The sequence below is a fragment of the Glandiceps talaboti genome, chromosome 5 (genome assembly GCF_964340395.1).
Source record: "Glandiceps talaboti chromosome 5, keGlaTala1.1, whole genome shotgun sequence".
NCBI lineage: Eukaryota > Metazoa > Hemichordata > Enteropneusta > Spengelidae > Glandiceps > Glandiceps talaboti.
The window spans coordinates 27,526,144-27,540,818 of NC_135553.1; the positions used below are offsets into that span (position 1 = coordinate 27,526,144).

A 14,675-nucleotide genomic window follows, 5' to 3' on the forward strand; every position below is an offset into this window, starting at 1 on the left:
TACTGATATAGAGATTATATTGACAGGAACTACATAGACTGATATAGAGATTATATTGACAGGAACTACATAGACTGACATAGAGATTATATTGACAGGAACTACATAGACTGATATAGAGATTACATTGACAGGAACTACATAGACTGACATAGAGATTATATTGACAGGAACTACATAGACTGACATAGAGATTATATTGACAGGAACTACATAGACTGATATAGAGATTATATTGACAGGAACTACATAGACTGACATAGAGATTACATTGACAGGAACTACATTGACTGATATAGAGATTATATTGACATGAACTACATAGACTGACATAGACATTATATTGACAGGAACTACATAGACTGATATAGAGATTATATTGACAGGAACTACATAGACTGATATAGAGATTATATTGACAGGAACTACATAGACTGATATAGAGATTATATTGACAGGAACTACATAGACTGATATAGAGATTATATTGACAGGAACTACATAGACTGATATAGAGATTATATTGACAGGAACTACATAGACTGATATAGAGATTATATTGACAGGAACTACATAGACTGATATAGAGATTATATTGACAGGAACTACATAGACTGATATAGAGATTATATTGACAGGAACTACATAGACTGATATAGAGATTATATTGACAGGAACTACATAGACTGACATAGAGATTACATTGACATGAACTACATAGACTGATATAGAGATTATATTGACAGGAACTACATAGACTGATATAGAGATTATATTGACAGGAACTACATAGACTGACATAGAGATTATATTGACAGGAACTACATAGACTGATATAGAGATTATATTGACAGGAACTACATAGACTGACATAGAGATTATATTCACAGGAACTACATAGACTGACACAAGATTATATTGACAGGAACTACATAGACTGATATAGAGATTACATTGACAGGAACTACATAGACTGATATAGAGATTACATTGACAGGAACTACATAGACTGATATAGAGATTACATTGACAGGAACTACATAGACTGATATAGAGATTACATTGACAGGAACTACATGGACTGATATAGAGATTAATGCGCAACAATCGACACAGACAAGAAAGCGGAAAACGATGTATACTGTGCTGAAGCAAACAGTGAAGTGAGGGACAAAGGGGAGATAAGGTACGAGCGAAAGCCAGAGGTCAAGGTGGCTTGACCAATGAAAGGACAGCATGGACAAAGTAGGGATTAAGGTGATATACAAAAGTCAGAGGTCAGGGAAGCTTGGCAAATACACAGGAAGTGGTGGAAAGATAAGGGGCAGGGTGAGACAAAAGACAAGGTAGCATTATGCAGGAAGTAGATGGTCCATGCCTCAGTGCTCATTAACTCAGACTATGAATGTTATTCATAATCACGCAATTATATTGACAGGAACTACATAGACTGATATAGAGATTATATTGACAGGAACTACATAGACTGATACAGAGATTACATTGACAGGAACTACATAGACTGATATAGAGATTATATTGACAGGAACTACATAGACTGATATAGAGATTATATTGACAGGAACTACATAGACTGATATAGAGATTATATTGACAGGAACTACATAGACTGATATAGAGATTATATTGACAGGAACTACATAGACTGATATAGAGATTATATTGACAGGAACTACATAGACTGACATAGAGATTACATTGACATGAACTACATAGACTGATATAGAGATTATATTGACAGGAACTACATAGACTGACATAGAGATTATATTGACAGGAACTACATAGACTGACATAGAGATTATATTGACAGGAACTACATAGACTGATATAGAGATTATATTGACAGGAACTACATAGACTGACATAGAGATTACATTGACAGGAACTACATAGACTGACAGAGATTACATTGACATGAACTACATAGACTGATATAGAGATTATATTGACAGGAACTACATAGACTGATATAGAGATTACATTGACAGGAACTACATAGACTGACATAGAGATTACATTGACAGGAACTACATAGACTGATATAGAGATTATATTGACAGGAACTACATAGACTGATATAGAGATTATATTGACAGGAACTACATAGACTGACATAGAGATTATATTGACAGGAACTACATAGACTGATATAGAGATTATATTGACAGGAACTACATAGACTGACATAGAGATTATATTGACAGGAACTACATAGACTGATATAGAGATTATATTGACAGGAACTACATAGACTGATATAGAGATTATATTGACAGGAACTACATAGACTGATATAGAGATTATATTGACAGGAACTACATAGACTGACATAGAGATTATATTGACAGGAACTACATAGACTGATATAGAGATTATATTGACAGGAACTACATAGACTGATATAGAGATTATATTGACAGGAACTACATAGACTGATATAGAGATTATATTGACAGGAACTACATAGACTGATATAGAGATTATATTGACAGGAACTACATAGACTGATATAGAGATTATATTGACAGGAACTACATAGACTGACATAGAGATTACATTGACAGGAACTACATAGACTGACATAGAGATTACATTGACAGGAACTACATAGACTGATATAGAGATTATATTGACAGGAACTACATAGACTGACATAGAGATTATATTGACAGGAACTACATAGACTGATATAGAGATTATATTGACAGGAACTACATAGACTGACATAGAGATTATATTGACAGGAACTACATAGACTGATATAGAGATTATATTGACAGGAACTACATATACTGATATAGAGATTATATTGACAGGAACTACATAGACTGATATAGAGATTATATTGACAGGAACTACATAGACTGACACAGAGATTATATTGACAGGAACTACATATACTGATATAGAGATTATATTGACAGGAACTACATAGACTGATATAGAGATTATATTGACAGGAACTACATAGACTGACACAGAGATTATATTGACAGGGACTACATATACTGATATAGAGATTATATTGACAGGAACTACATAGACTGATATAGAGATTACATTGACAGGAACTACATAGACTGATATAGAGATTATATTGACAGGAACTACATAGACTGATATAGAGATTATATTGACAGGAACTACATAGACTGATATAGAGATTATATTGACAGGAACTACATAGACTGACACAGAGATTATATTGACAGGAACTACATATACTGATATAGAGATTACATTGACAGGAACTACATAGACTGATATAGAGATTATATTGACAGGAACTACATAGACTGATATAGAGATTACATTGACAGGAACTACATAGACTGACACAGAGATTATATTGACAGGAACTACATAGACTGATATAGAGATTATATTGACAGGAACTACATAGACTGATATAGAGATTATATTGACAGGAACTACATAGACTGATATAGAGATTACATTGACAGGAACTACATAGACTGACATAGAGATTATATTGACAGGAACTACATAGACTGATATAGAGATTATATTGACATGAACTACATAGACTGATATAGAGATTATATTGACAGGAACTACATAGACTGACACAGAGATTACATTGACAGGAACTACATAGACTGATATAGAGATTATATTGACAGGAACTACATAGACTGATATAGAGATTATATTGACATGAACTACATAGACTGATATAGAGATTATATTGACAGGAACTACATAGACTGACACAGAGATTACATTGACAGGAACTACATAGACTGATATAGAGATTATATTGACAGGAACTACATAGACTGACACAAGATTATATTTTGTCTGTGATATCTGAGATTAGGTCTGCAAGGGCGAGTTTTGTACTAAACTTCTTTCTGAAACCATACTGTGTGTTCAAATGTATATTGTAATTATCGAGAAACTTAACTAATTGTTCATTTACAACAGATTCAAATATTTTGCTGAGTGCAGGTAGAATCGAAATTGGTCTGTAATTACTAACATCTAGGGGCTGATCCTTTTTTATAAATAGGGGATATTTGGGCAAACTTAAGGGGATCAGGGAAAATACCAAGAGAAAGAGAGCAGTTGATAATGTGTGTTAGTGGATGGGAGATAATGTGAACAGCGTTGATAATTAGTTTGAGATGGATATTGTCGTAACCCATAGCTTTAGGAGGATCCATACTTTTGATTTTCTCAACCAAATCACTTTCTACAACGGGGCGGAAAAAGAGATTATGTGGATAGTTATCTTGCAGATAGTCATTGAAATTTACAGAGGATGTTAATTTTTAATTCGAGTTTAGGTCCTTTTTCAGTGAAGAATTCATTGAATTTCTCAGCAATATCATTTTTTCCGTTTGTCTGTAATGTCTGGATCTCTTATTTGTCTTGGTGCAGTCATTTTTTTGCTATTTGTGTTTAAGATTTCGTTGATTGTTTTCCATGTGTGATTTGTATTCCCATTGGCAGACTGTAATTTGATATAATAGTATCTTTTCTTTGCCGACTTAAGTAGCTTGGTGAAAAAGTTGCAGTATTGTTTGTACTTATTTCTGATTTCGACATTGTTGGGAAAGTTTTTTAGTTTCGAGAATAATCTCTGTTTAGTTCTGGTAGACTTTAGTAGACCTTTTGATAGCCAGGGTTTACTGATCGAAGCACTTTTAGCTTTAATCAGCTTAATTGGGGCATGTTTCGAAATAACCTTGTAAAATCAAATACAGCCTGCCAGGAAATATTGTTCATGTCAGAAAGAAAGTCCTCACAATTGTAATTATGACATGATCCAATTTAGTGATAGGCAAATTAGGGCTAAGAATGTATCTTTTTGGTTTAAAATCTATAATTCCAAAACCATTCTGTCAGCAGATTGGGCTTCAGGTATAAAAATGTGTCCTTTTTTGGCAAAATTCTATAATTCCAAAACTACTGAATAGATTGGGCTGAATTTTACTGGGGATGCATCTAGGGATGTATGGATGAAGGATTGTATGTACAACATGATGATTCCATAATTGGCGATATGCAAATTAAGTCTAAAAATCTCAATTTTGATCAAAAACTTAAATCTTCAAAACTACATGGTGAATGGGGCTGAAACTTGGTGGGAATGTTTCTGGAGATGTTTATCTGCAGTTATTTTTCAAACCATTTTGACACAACTGGCCCTAGCAACCATGACCATGCCTTTAGCAACGGTGAAATGATTATGCATATGACAAAGATAAGAACAGGGATGGGTATGTAAGTGAATAAAGATATTAAAATGTATGCAAATATGCCTAGCAACAAGACCAATCCCATAGCAACAGCCAAATGATGATATATATTGCAAAGGTGAAACCTGGGAAGGGTAGGTAAGTGAATAATGATTAAAAAAAAATGTAACCAAAAACCATATACAAAGCAGCAAGACCATGCCCATACATGTAGCAACAGCCAAATACAGTTGTGCTATAATGCTGTTGGTGTTATTTTTAATTTGTTGTTCTTCAAAAAAGTGCAATTAAATCAGTATGCATTAAAATCATATTTACACACTACGTTTCCTGCATATAAATTGGGGTGATTTGCATACTTTGAATTTCAAATAGTTCAATATGAATGAAATCAAAGGGTTGAAATGTTTAAAAGAAACTTTTGTGTGGGGGCAAATAATATGAAACAGGTTGTGTTGACAACAATGTTGAGGTTCTGTTGGCTTTAGTCATATCTTAATAATTCAATACTTAAATAATTCACTTTGTGACCCAAATTCATCAAATGTGACTTAAAAATCAATTTCATATCCACTCCCAAATCTGTCAACAATTAAGGTCACTTTTAACATACCTATCTGACCTTTGACCTCAACACCTCCCATCATGCACATATCTTCAAACAATGTTATTTTGTCATTTTTCAGTTACATTTTCCTACATTTTTTAGCTGTAATGAAGTGGACAACTTTGATATTTTTAGTCTTGAACGGGCACTGCCCAGTGGGGACTTACACGTTGGGTTTCATCCATCTGTCCGTGTGGTCACCCTCATATCTCTGGCATGCACCAACTGATTTCAACCAAACCTCACACAAAGATAGCATACTATGTGAGACATATGCACGAGAGTTTGTTTTACAACCGAATCAAATATGGCCAAATGGCAGCCATATTTGTTTTTGTCTGTTTACACTCATATCTCTGGAATGCACCAAACAATTTCAACCAAACCTGGCATAAAGGTAACATACTATGTGAGACATGCACATCACTTATTTGTTTATGACCAAATCAAATATGGCCAAATGGCAGCCATATTTGTTGTTGAATTTCACAATATGCATCATAACTTTGGAGGTATTATATAAATGTTCAAGTGCCTACACCCATATCATCAGACCCTGACCTTTGACCTTCAGTCTTTTTCAAGGTCTAATAGACAAATTTGGATTATCTACATAGCTTTTTGAATAAAATATTTCAAGTGATGATATTTTAATCATGTTTTATTTTTACTATGTGAGACATATGCACTTCACTTAATTTCACAACCTTGACCTGAATAGCAAAATTGCTGTATGTTTGTGATAAACAAGCACATTTTGCCTAGCTGTTATCAACAAAAGTTTGATACCAATGGACACCATTCAAGTGTCTACCCTCACATTATCAATAATGAACTTTCTAATGAGACATTGACCATATGACCTTGACAAACATTTTCAAGGTGAAATGACCAAAATTTTTCTTTCTATGTTAACTCATGAAGTTGAATAAACAAAGACTACATGTCTTTTTCATTTCTTGACCTTTGTGCTTTTGATCTCCATATTCAATGTCAAATAGCAAATTAGTCAATAAATTATAAAGTTTTGAATCTCGAGACACCATTCAGATTTGCACAATACGTTTTCCATAAAACATACATTGAAGGCTTGTGTATTCTTAGAGTCATCACATTCTTCACTTTTCTTCATTTTTCCTTTTTTTTCATAATGTTTTGACCAATCTATCTTTACACTCACTATTCCTTTTTTTCGGGTGAGTAGATTCTCAAAACTTTGAGTGAAACTAACTTTTTTTGAAAACGACAGTGATCTTCCCCATCATAATTTGCATGGCTTTTAATTTAATGCAAAACAAAGTTTTTTGACATTTTTGAAATCTTTTTACATTTTGTCCTCATAATTGTGATGTTAGAATTTTCTTCTTTCAGTGGAACTATTCTGTATTTTTTTCTTTACTGCATGGTGATTTTTGACCTTGTATTAACCCTGTACCTAATCTAACACTACAATATTGTAAGTTCACCCTGTCTAACTACTAAAACTGTTCCTACTTTGCCTTCTGTATATTAAGCAAATACATTATTTATGTTGACAGGTTCAGGAAGAAGCTAAGTAACTTGATTGCCCAGAAATGGTTTGATTATGCAGTGTTGGGTATCATTTTCCTCAACTGCATCACCTTGGCAATGGAGAGACCATCTGTTCAAGAAGGCAGTGTGGTAAGATGTCAGATGGTTACTGTTAATCAATATCATTCTTTTGTTGATAAATCATTTTGTTTACATACCACCATTTTGAAAATCTGAGATGAATAGAAGCACTTTTATAATATTCTGTTTGGTTTTAAAAATAATATTTGTAACTTTCATGTATGCAAATATATCTAACAACATGACCACACCCATAGCAACAGCCAAATGATCGCTTATATTGCAAAGATAGCAACATGGTTGGATAGGCAACTGGATAGTCATTCAGCAAATGAACACCTATTGTTAGTATGGACTAGCATATGAATAAACAATTTTAAAAACTGTACAGTTGTGCTACAATACCATTGGCAATATTTTTAAAAATTACTGTAATTATTATTATCATCATTATAATGGGCATAAAACATGTTGATTGCATTATCATAAAGTATATAGTATATGTTGTCCAATAAGTGGGAACCGTACAACAGTATGCCATCATCCTGAATTTGTGACAGAATACTAACTACAGTGAATGTTTGTCACGTTATGTACATAACTTTGTTCACCTTATGTCTTTGATGAGAATGGGATGACATCACTGTTGGCCAGTGTTAGAAATTAACGCTGGTCCGTTGGTCTGAGACAGATAGATTTCCATTCGAACCGACAGTTTTTCAGAATTACAACAACTTATGACCAATTGAAATTTGGAGTAAATAAGAACATTTATTCCAAGATATATCCAATTTTACCTACACAAATCTAATCTTGTGTTACCTGTTTTACTCCCGCTCAAATCAAATTAACCTGTCAAGTGTCAAAGCTAGCTCGCTAGTGTTTGTTATCAATATTGATATCAAGTCTACATATAGTGTAGCATACAGCATCTACTTTAGAAAGCACATGACTAGTAATTTCTGTAATTCTTTGTGCTGTGTCTTGACTAATCAGAATGTCTTAGACATTCAGACTCATTGTACACATTCAGCACATGCGTCTCTCCGTAATGTGTGTGAGACAGTTCCCTATTGTATCTGTAAGTATGTGGCGATATTTAAAAGGTGACTATCTGCCTTCGAAGAAGAAGACAAAACAGATAGAGAAAGAATACAAGAATAGAAGGTGATCATTTCAAGCTGCTTGGCAGAGAGTCTACATATAGTGTAGCATACAGCATCTACTTTAGAAAGCACATGACTAGTAATTTCTGTAATTCTTTGTGCTGTGTCTTGACTAATCAGAATGTCTTAGACATTCAGACTCATTGTACACATTCAGCACATGCGTCTCTCCGTAATGTGTGTGAGACAGTTCCCTATTGTATCTGTAAGTATGTGGCGATATTTAAAAGGTGACTATCTGCCTTCGAAGAAGAAGACAAAACAGATAGAGAAAGAATACAAGAATAGAAGGTGATCATTTCAAGCTGCTTGGCAGAGAGAATTTATTAATAACTGGTTACTGTACATCAACAAGAAGATGAACTACAAACCGTGTCGCAGTGCATACAGCCAGCTGTCTGCTCACAAGATACTGGTATCATCAAGTACATCTTTATTGTCTGGTAATAGTAAGGGCCCATTTGTCATGAGGTCAGCAAACTTTTGTTCTTCAAATGTTGTAGCTCACGCTCAAACAGAAGCTCACAAAGTAGCCATTTAACATGTACGAAATCGTACTGCACCGGCTGGGAAAAGTCAAGCAGAGATTGCATTGCAAAAAATGAATTAAGCTGTATTCAACAAACTGAGGCATCTCTTCTGAACGTGAAATTTTAATCCCATGTTCACTTCCAAGTTATATTTTGACTGTGAGTGAAAATTTTCAATTGTAAGAACAGATTATATTGTTGTGAAATAAAGAGTAGATATAAACTAGTCGTTGTAGTTTCTTTTACTTTAGTATATCAAAAGATATGTAGTATCACATTAAAGTTCAAAATCATTTGATCTGTATGTGTGGGAGGTTTGATTTAGCTACAGATCTTGAACATGAACTGCTTTGAGTATGGACCAGGAATTTCCCATAAGCTTCAAGGACAAGCAGCTTTTGCTACCTGTCAGTCATTATGACCAGTAGTCATTTTCCCTTAATTTCACACACTGATGTTGTTGCAGACCTCTGTTCAACCACATCAAGCATGTATCATTTACATAAAGGAACATCTTTTGATCATTTATGTGAAACGTCACTTTGTCATTTCTAGTCATATAGCAATCCACTAAAAGGTTCTAAAATGATTAATATCCAGCAAATGTTGTTTAGTTTAAATTTGCCTTTAAATAATGTAAAACTATGTGAACAGTACAAATAACAAACATCTTCCCATTGTCAAAATTTAGCCATGAACAGTCAGAAAATGCTCAGCTGTGACTGTTGAGTGTTTTGTTTGCCTAATGTGAAGGAGTTAAGAGTTGAAATAGAAGTGTTGAGACTTAAAGGAGTTAAAAATTGAAATAGAAGTGTTGAGACTTAAAGGAGTTAAAAATTGAAATAGAAGTGTTGAGACTTAAAGGAGTTAAAAATTGAAATAGAAGTGTTGAGACTTAAAGGAGTTAAAAATTGAAATAGAAGTGTTGAGACTTAAAGGAGTTAAGAGTTGAAATAGAAGTTTTGAGACTTAAAGGAGTTAAGAGTTGAAATAGAAGTGTTGAGACTTAAAGGAGTTAAGAGTTGAAATAGAAGTTTTGAGACTTAAAGGAGTTTAAGAGTTGAAATAGACGTGTTGAGACTTAAAGGAGTTAAAAATTGAAATAGAAGTGTTGAGACTTAAAGGAGTTAAAAATTGAAATAGAAGTGTTGAGACTTAAAGGAGTTAAAAATTGAAATAGAAGTGTTGAGACTTAAAGGAGTTAAAAATTGAAATAGAAGTGTTGAGACTTAAAGGAGTTAAAAATTGAAATAGAAGTGTTGAGACTTAAAGGAGTTAAAAATTGAAATAGAAGTGTTGAGACTTAAAGGAGTTAAGAGTTGAAATAGAAGTTTTGAGACTTAAAGGAGTTAAGAGTTGAAATAGAAGTGTTGAGACTTAAAGGAGTTAAGAGTTGAAATAGAAGTTTTGAGACTTAAAGGAGTTTAAGAGTTGAAATAGACGTGTTGAGACTTAAAGGAGTTAAGAGTTGAAATAGAAGTGTTGAGACTTAAAGGAGTTAAGAGTTGAAATAGATGTGTTGAGACTTAAAGGAGTTAAAAATTGAAATAGAAGTGTTGAGACTTAAAGGAGTCAAGAGTTGAAATAGAAGTGTTGAGACTTAAAGGAGTTAAGAGTTGAAATAGAAGTGTTGAGACTTAAAGGAGTTAAAAATTGAAATAGAAGTGTTGAGACTTAAAGGAGTTAAGAGTTGAAATAGAAGTGTTGAGACTTAAAGGAGTTAAAAATTGAAATAGAAGTGTTGAGACTTAAAGGAGTTTAAGAGTTGAAATAGAAGTGTTGAGACTTAAAGGAGTTAAAAATTGAAATAGAAGTGTTGAGACTTAAAGGAGTTAAGAGTTGAAATAGAAGTGTTGAGACTTAAAGGAGTTAAGAGTTGAAATAGAAGTGTTGAGACTTAAAGGAGTTAAAAATTGAAATAGAAGTGTTGAGACTTAAAGGAGTTAAAAATTGAAATAGAAGTGTTGAGACTTAAAGGAGTTAAAAATTGAAATAGAAGTGTTGAGACTTAAAGGAGTTAAGAGTTGAAATAGAAGTTTTGAGACTTAAAGGAGTTAAGAGTTGAAATAGAAGTGTTGAGACTTAAAGGAGTTAAGAGTTGAAATAGAAGTGTTGAGACTTAAAGGAGTTAAAGAGTTGAAATAGAAGTGTTGAGACTTAAAGGAGTTAAGAGTTGAAATAGAAGTGTTGAGACTTAAAGGAGTTAAGAGTTGAAATAGAAGTGTTGAGACTTAAAGGAGTTTAAAAATTGAAATAGAAGTGTTGAGACTTAAAGGAGTTAAAAATTGAAATAGAAGTGTTGAGACTTAAAGGAGTTAAGAGTTGAAATAGAAGTGTTGAGACTTAAAGGAGTTAAAAATTGAAATAGAAGTGTTGAGACTTAAAGGAGTTAAAAATTGAAATAGAAGTGTTGAGACTTAAAGGAGTTAAAGTTGAAATAGAAGTGTTGAGACTTAAAGGAGTTAAGAGTTGAAATAGAAGTGTTGAGACTTAAAGGAGTTAAGAGTTGAAATAGAAGTGTTGAGACTTAAAGGAGTTAAGAGTTGAAATAGAAGTGTTGAGACTTAAAGGAGTTAAGAGTTGAAATAGAAGTGTTGAGACTTAAAGGAGTTAAGAGTTGAAATAGAAGTGTTGAGACTTAAAGGAGTTTAAAAATTGAAATAGAAGTGTTGAGACTTAAAGGAGTTAAAAATTGAAATAGAAGTGTTGAGACTTAAAGGAGTTAAGAGTTGAAATAGAAGTGTTGAGACTTAAAGGAGTTAAGAGTTGAAATAGAAGTGTTGAGACTTAAAGGAGTTTAAAAATTGAAATAGAAGTGTTGAGACTTAAAGGAGTTAAAAATTGAAATAGAAGTGTTGAGACTTAAAGGAGTTAAAAATTGAAATAGAAGTGTTGAGACTTAAAGGAGTTAAAAATTGAAATAGAAGTGTTGAGACTTAAAGGAGTTAAGAGTTGAAATAGAAGTGTTGAGACTTAAAGGAGTTAAAAATTGAAATAGAAGTGTTGAGACTTAAAGGAGTTAAGAGTTGAAATAGAAGTGTTGAGACTTAAAGGAGTTAAGAGTTGAAATAGAAGTGTTGAGACTTAAAGGAGTTAAGAGTTGAAATAGAAGTGTTGAGACTTAAAGGAGTTAAAAATTGAAATAGAAGTGTTGAGACTTAAAGGAGTTAAGAGTTGAAATAGAAGTGTTGAGACACTTAAAGGAGTTAAGAGTTGAAATAGAAGTGTTGAGACTTAAAGGAGTTAAGAGTTGAAATAGAAGTGTTGAGACTTAAAGGAGTTAAAAATTGAAATAGAAGTGTTGAGACTTAAAGGAGTTAAAAATTGAAATAGAAGTGTTGAGACTTAAAGGAGTTAAAAATTGAAATAGAAGTGTTGAGACTTAAAGGAGTTAAAAATTGAAATAGAAGTGTTGAGACTTAAAGGAGTCAAGAGTTAAAATAGAAGTGTTGAGACTTAAAGGAGTCAAGAGTTGAAATAGAAGTGTTGAGACTTAAAGGAGTTAAGTTAAGAGTTAAAATAGAAGTGTTGAGACTTAAAGGAGTTAAGAGTTGAAATAGAAGTGTTGAGACTTAAAGGAGTTTAAGAGTTGAAATAGACGTGTTGAGACTTAAAGGAGTTAAGAGTTGAAATAGAAGTGTTGAGACTTAAAGGAGTTAAAAATTGAAATAGAAGTGTTGAGACTTAAAGGAGTTAAAAATTGAAATAGAAGTGTTGAGACTTAAAGGAGTTAAAAATTGAAATAGAAGTGTTGAGACTTAAAGGAGTTAAAAATTGAAATAGAAGTGTTGAGACTTAAAGGAGTTAAAAATTGAAATAGAAGTGTTGAGACTTAAAGGAGTTAAAAATTGAAATAGAAGTGTTGAGACTTAAAGGAGTTAAGAGTTGAAATAGAAGTGTTGAGACTTAAAGGAGTCAAGAGTTGAAATAGAAGTGTTGAGACTTAAAGGAGTTAAGAGTTGCTATAATTAATAATAGTGATATTCACTGTTATACAAGCTGAATTACCATAGCTTTCCATACACCATATCAATGATACTTGTTTTGCTCAGAATTTAACATGTTCCATTCTCTATGTTTTGTTTCAGGAAAGACAGTTTTTGACATATTCCAACTACTTTTTCACCCTTGTATTTGCCATTGAAATGCTTATCAAAGTACTAGCAAAAGGATTTGTCCTTGGCAAACATTCATATTGTAAGAGTGGTTGGAATGTGATGGATGGAGGTCTGGTCATCATATCGATCACTGATATTATCATTACATTGTCGGCAAATGCAAGTCCTAAAATCTTTGGTGTGCTACGTGTGCTCAGATTACTGAGAACACTCAGACCCCTCAGGTGAGTTAATAATGTGATCATAACATCGTTTTATCAGTGGTGGACAGTGAAAACTGGCTTTGAAGGTGCAAAAAAAAGTCTACTTCTTATCACTATCAAACTGACAAACATTGATAAAAAAACAACACTGGATCACTCTGATGTAGGTTCGTGCGACTCTTATCACTGTTTATGCCTGTGAAAGTTAGTCGCGTTGTAATATTAAATTTGAGTTGCTTATAGATTATTTTTGAATTTGGCACTAAAAATTGAATTTGATCATTAGTAGGCTTTAACATAGACCATCCACCATGAGTCTATGAATTCACCAATTTCATAAATTTTGTGACCTGAAACTTGATATGTACAAATGTAGGTGTCATTTGACAAGCAGATATAAGTTTGTTCAAGACAAGTTGATTGGGTCATTTCTATGCAAATTAGTTTTAAAATAGAATTTTTAGCACAACCAAACTCATAAGGTTGGAATGGCAAAGTGTCTGGCTGTCTCTGTCTGTCTGTCTGTGGATGTGTGTGTGTGTGTGTGTGTGTGTGTGTGTAAACAACTTAAAGTCAAAAACTGCTGGACTAATTGCCCTGATATTTGATGAAGACATTAAATTTGGTGTCTAGTTGCGAAAAAAAGGTATTTGATTCAGGTCAAAAAATGTCAGTTTTGGTCAAAAAACATAACTCAAAAACCTACTGGGCAGATTGGTGTGAAATTTGGTGGGAATGTTTCTAGGGGTGTGTAAATTATGATTTGTTCATGAAATGATGATTCCATCACTAATATGCAAATCAGGGCTAAAAATGTGTCTTTTTGGTCAAAAATCTTTAATTCCAAAACTACATAGCAGATTCGGCTGAAATTGAATGGGGATGCCTCTGGGGGTGTATAGATGAAGAAATATTAAGCATATAATACATATATCAATTGTGTTTCACAAAGATAATGGATTCTTAAACAAGTAAACAAACATTCAAAAAGTGTATGCAAATGTGCCTAGCAACAAGACCATGCCCATAGCAACAGTCAAATGATTGCATATACTGCAAAGATAACAACAGGGATTAATAGACATCTGAATAAACATTCCAAAAATGTGTGTAAATGTGCCTAGCAATGAGACCACGCCCATAGCAACAGCCAAATGATCACATATATTGCAAAGATAACGGATTTATAGACAACTGAATAGATATTCC

The 14,675-nt window shown here is 33.0% G+C and overlaps 1 protein-coding gene across 1 annotated transcript in view; it reads left to right on the top strand.

Moving 5' to 3' along the window:
• Window positions 1-14,675, top strand: part of LOC144435550 (voltage-dependent T-type calcium channel subunit alpha-1G-like) — a 260,713-nt gene that overhangs the window by 170,624 nt on the left and 75,414 nt on the right. Inside the window, exons 18-19 of the mRNA XM_078124138.1 lie at window positions 7,395-7,518; window positions 13,234-13,487. Of these exons, the coding sequence (XP_077980264.1) occupies window positions 7,395-7,518; window positions 13,234-13,487 (378 nt within the window). The remainder of the gene's footprint in view (window positions 1-7,394; window positions 7,519-13,233; window positions 13,488-14,675) is intronic.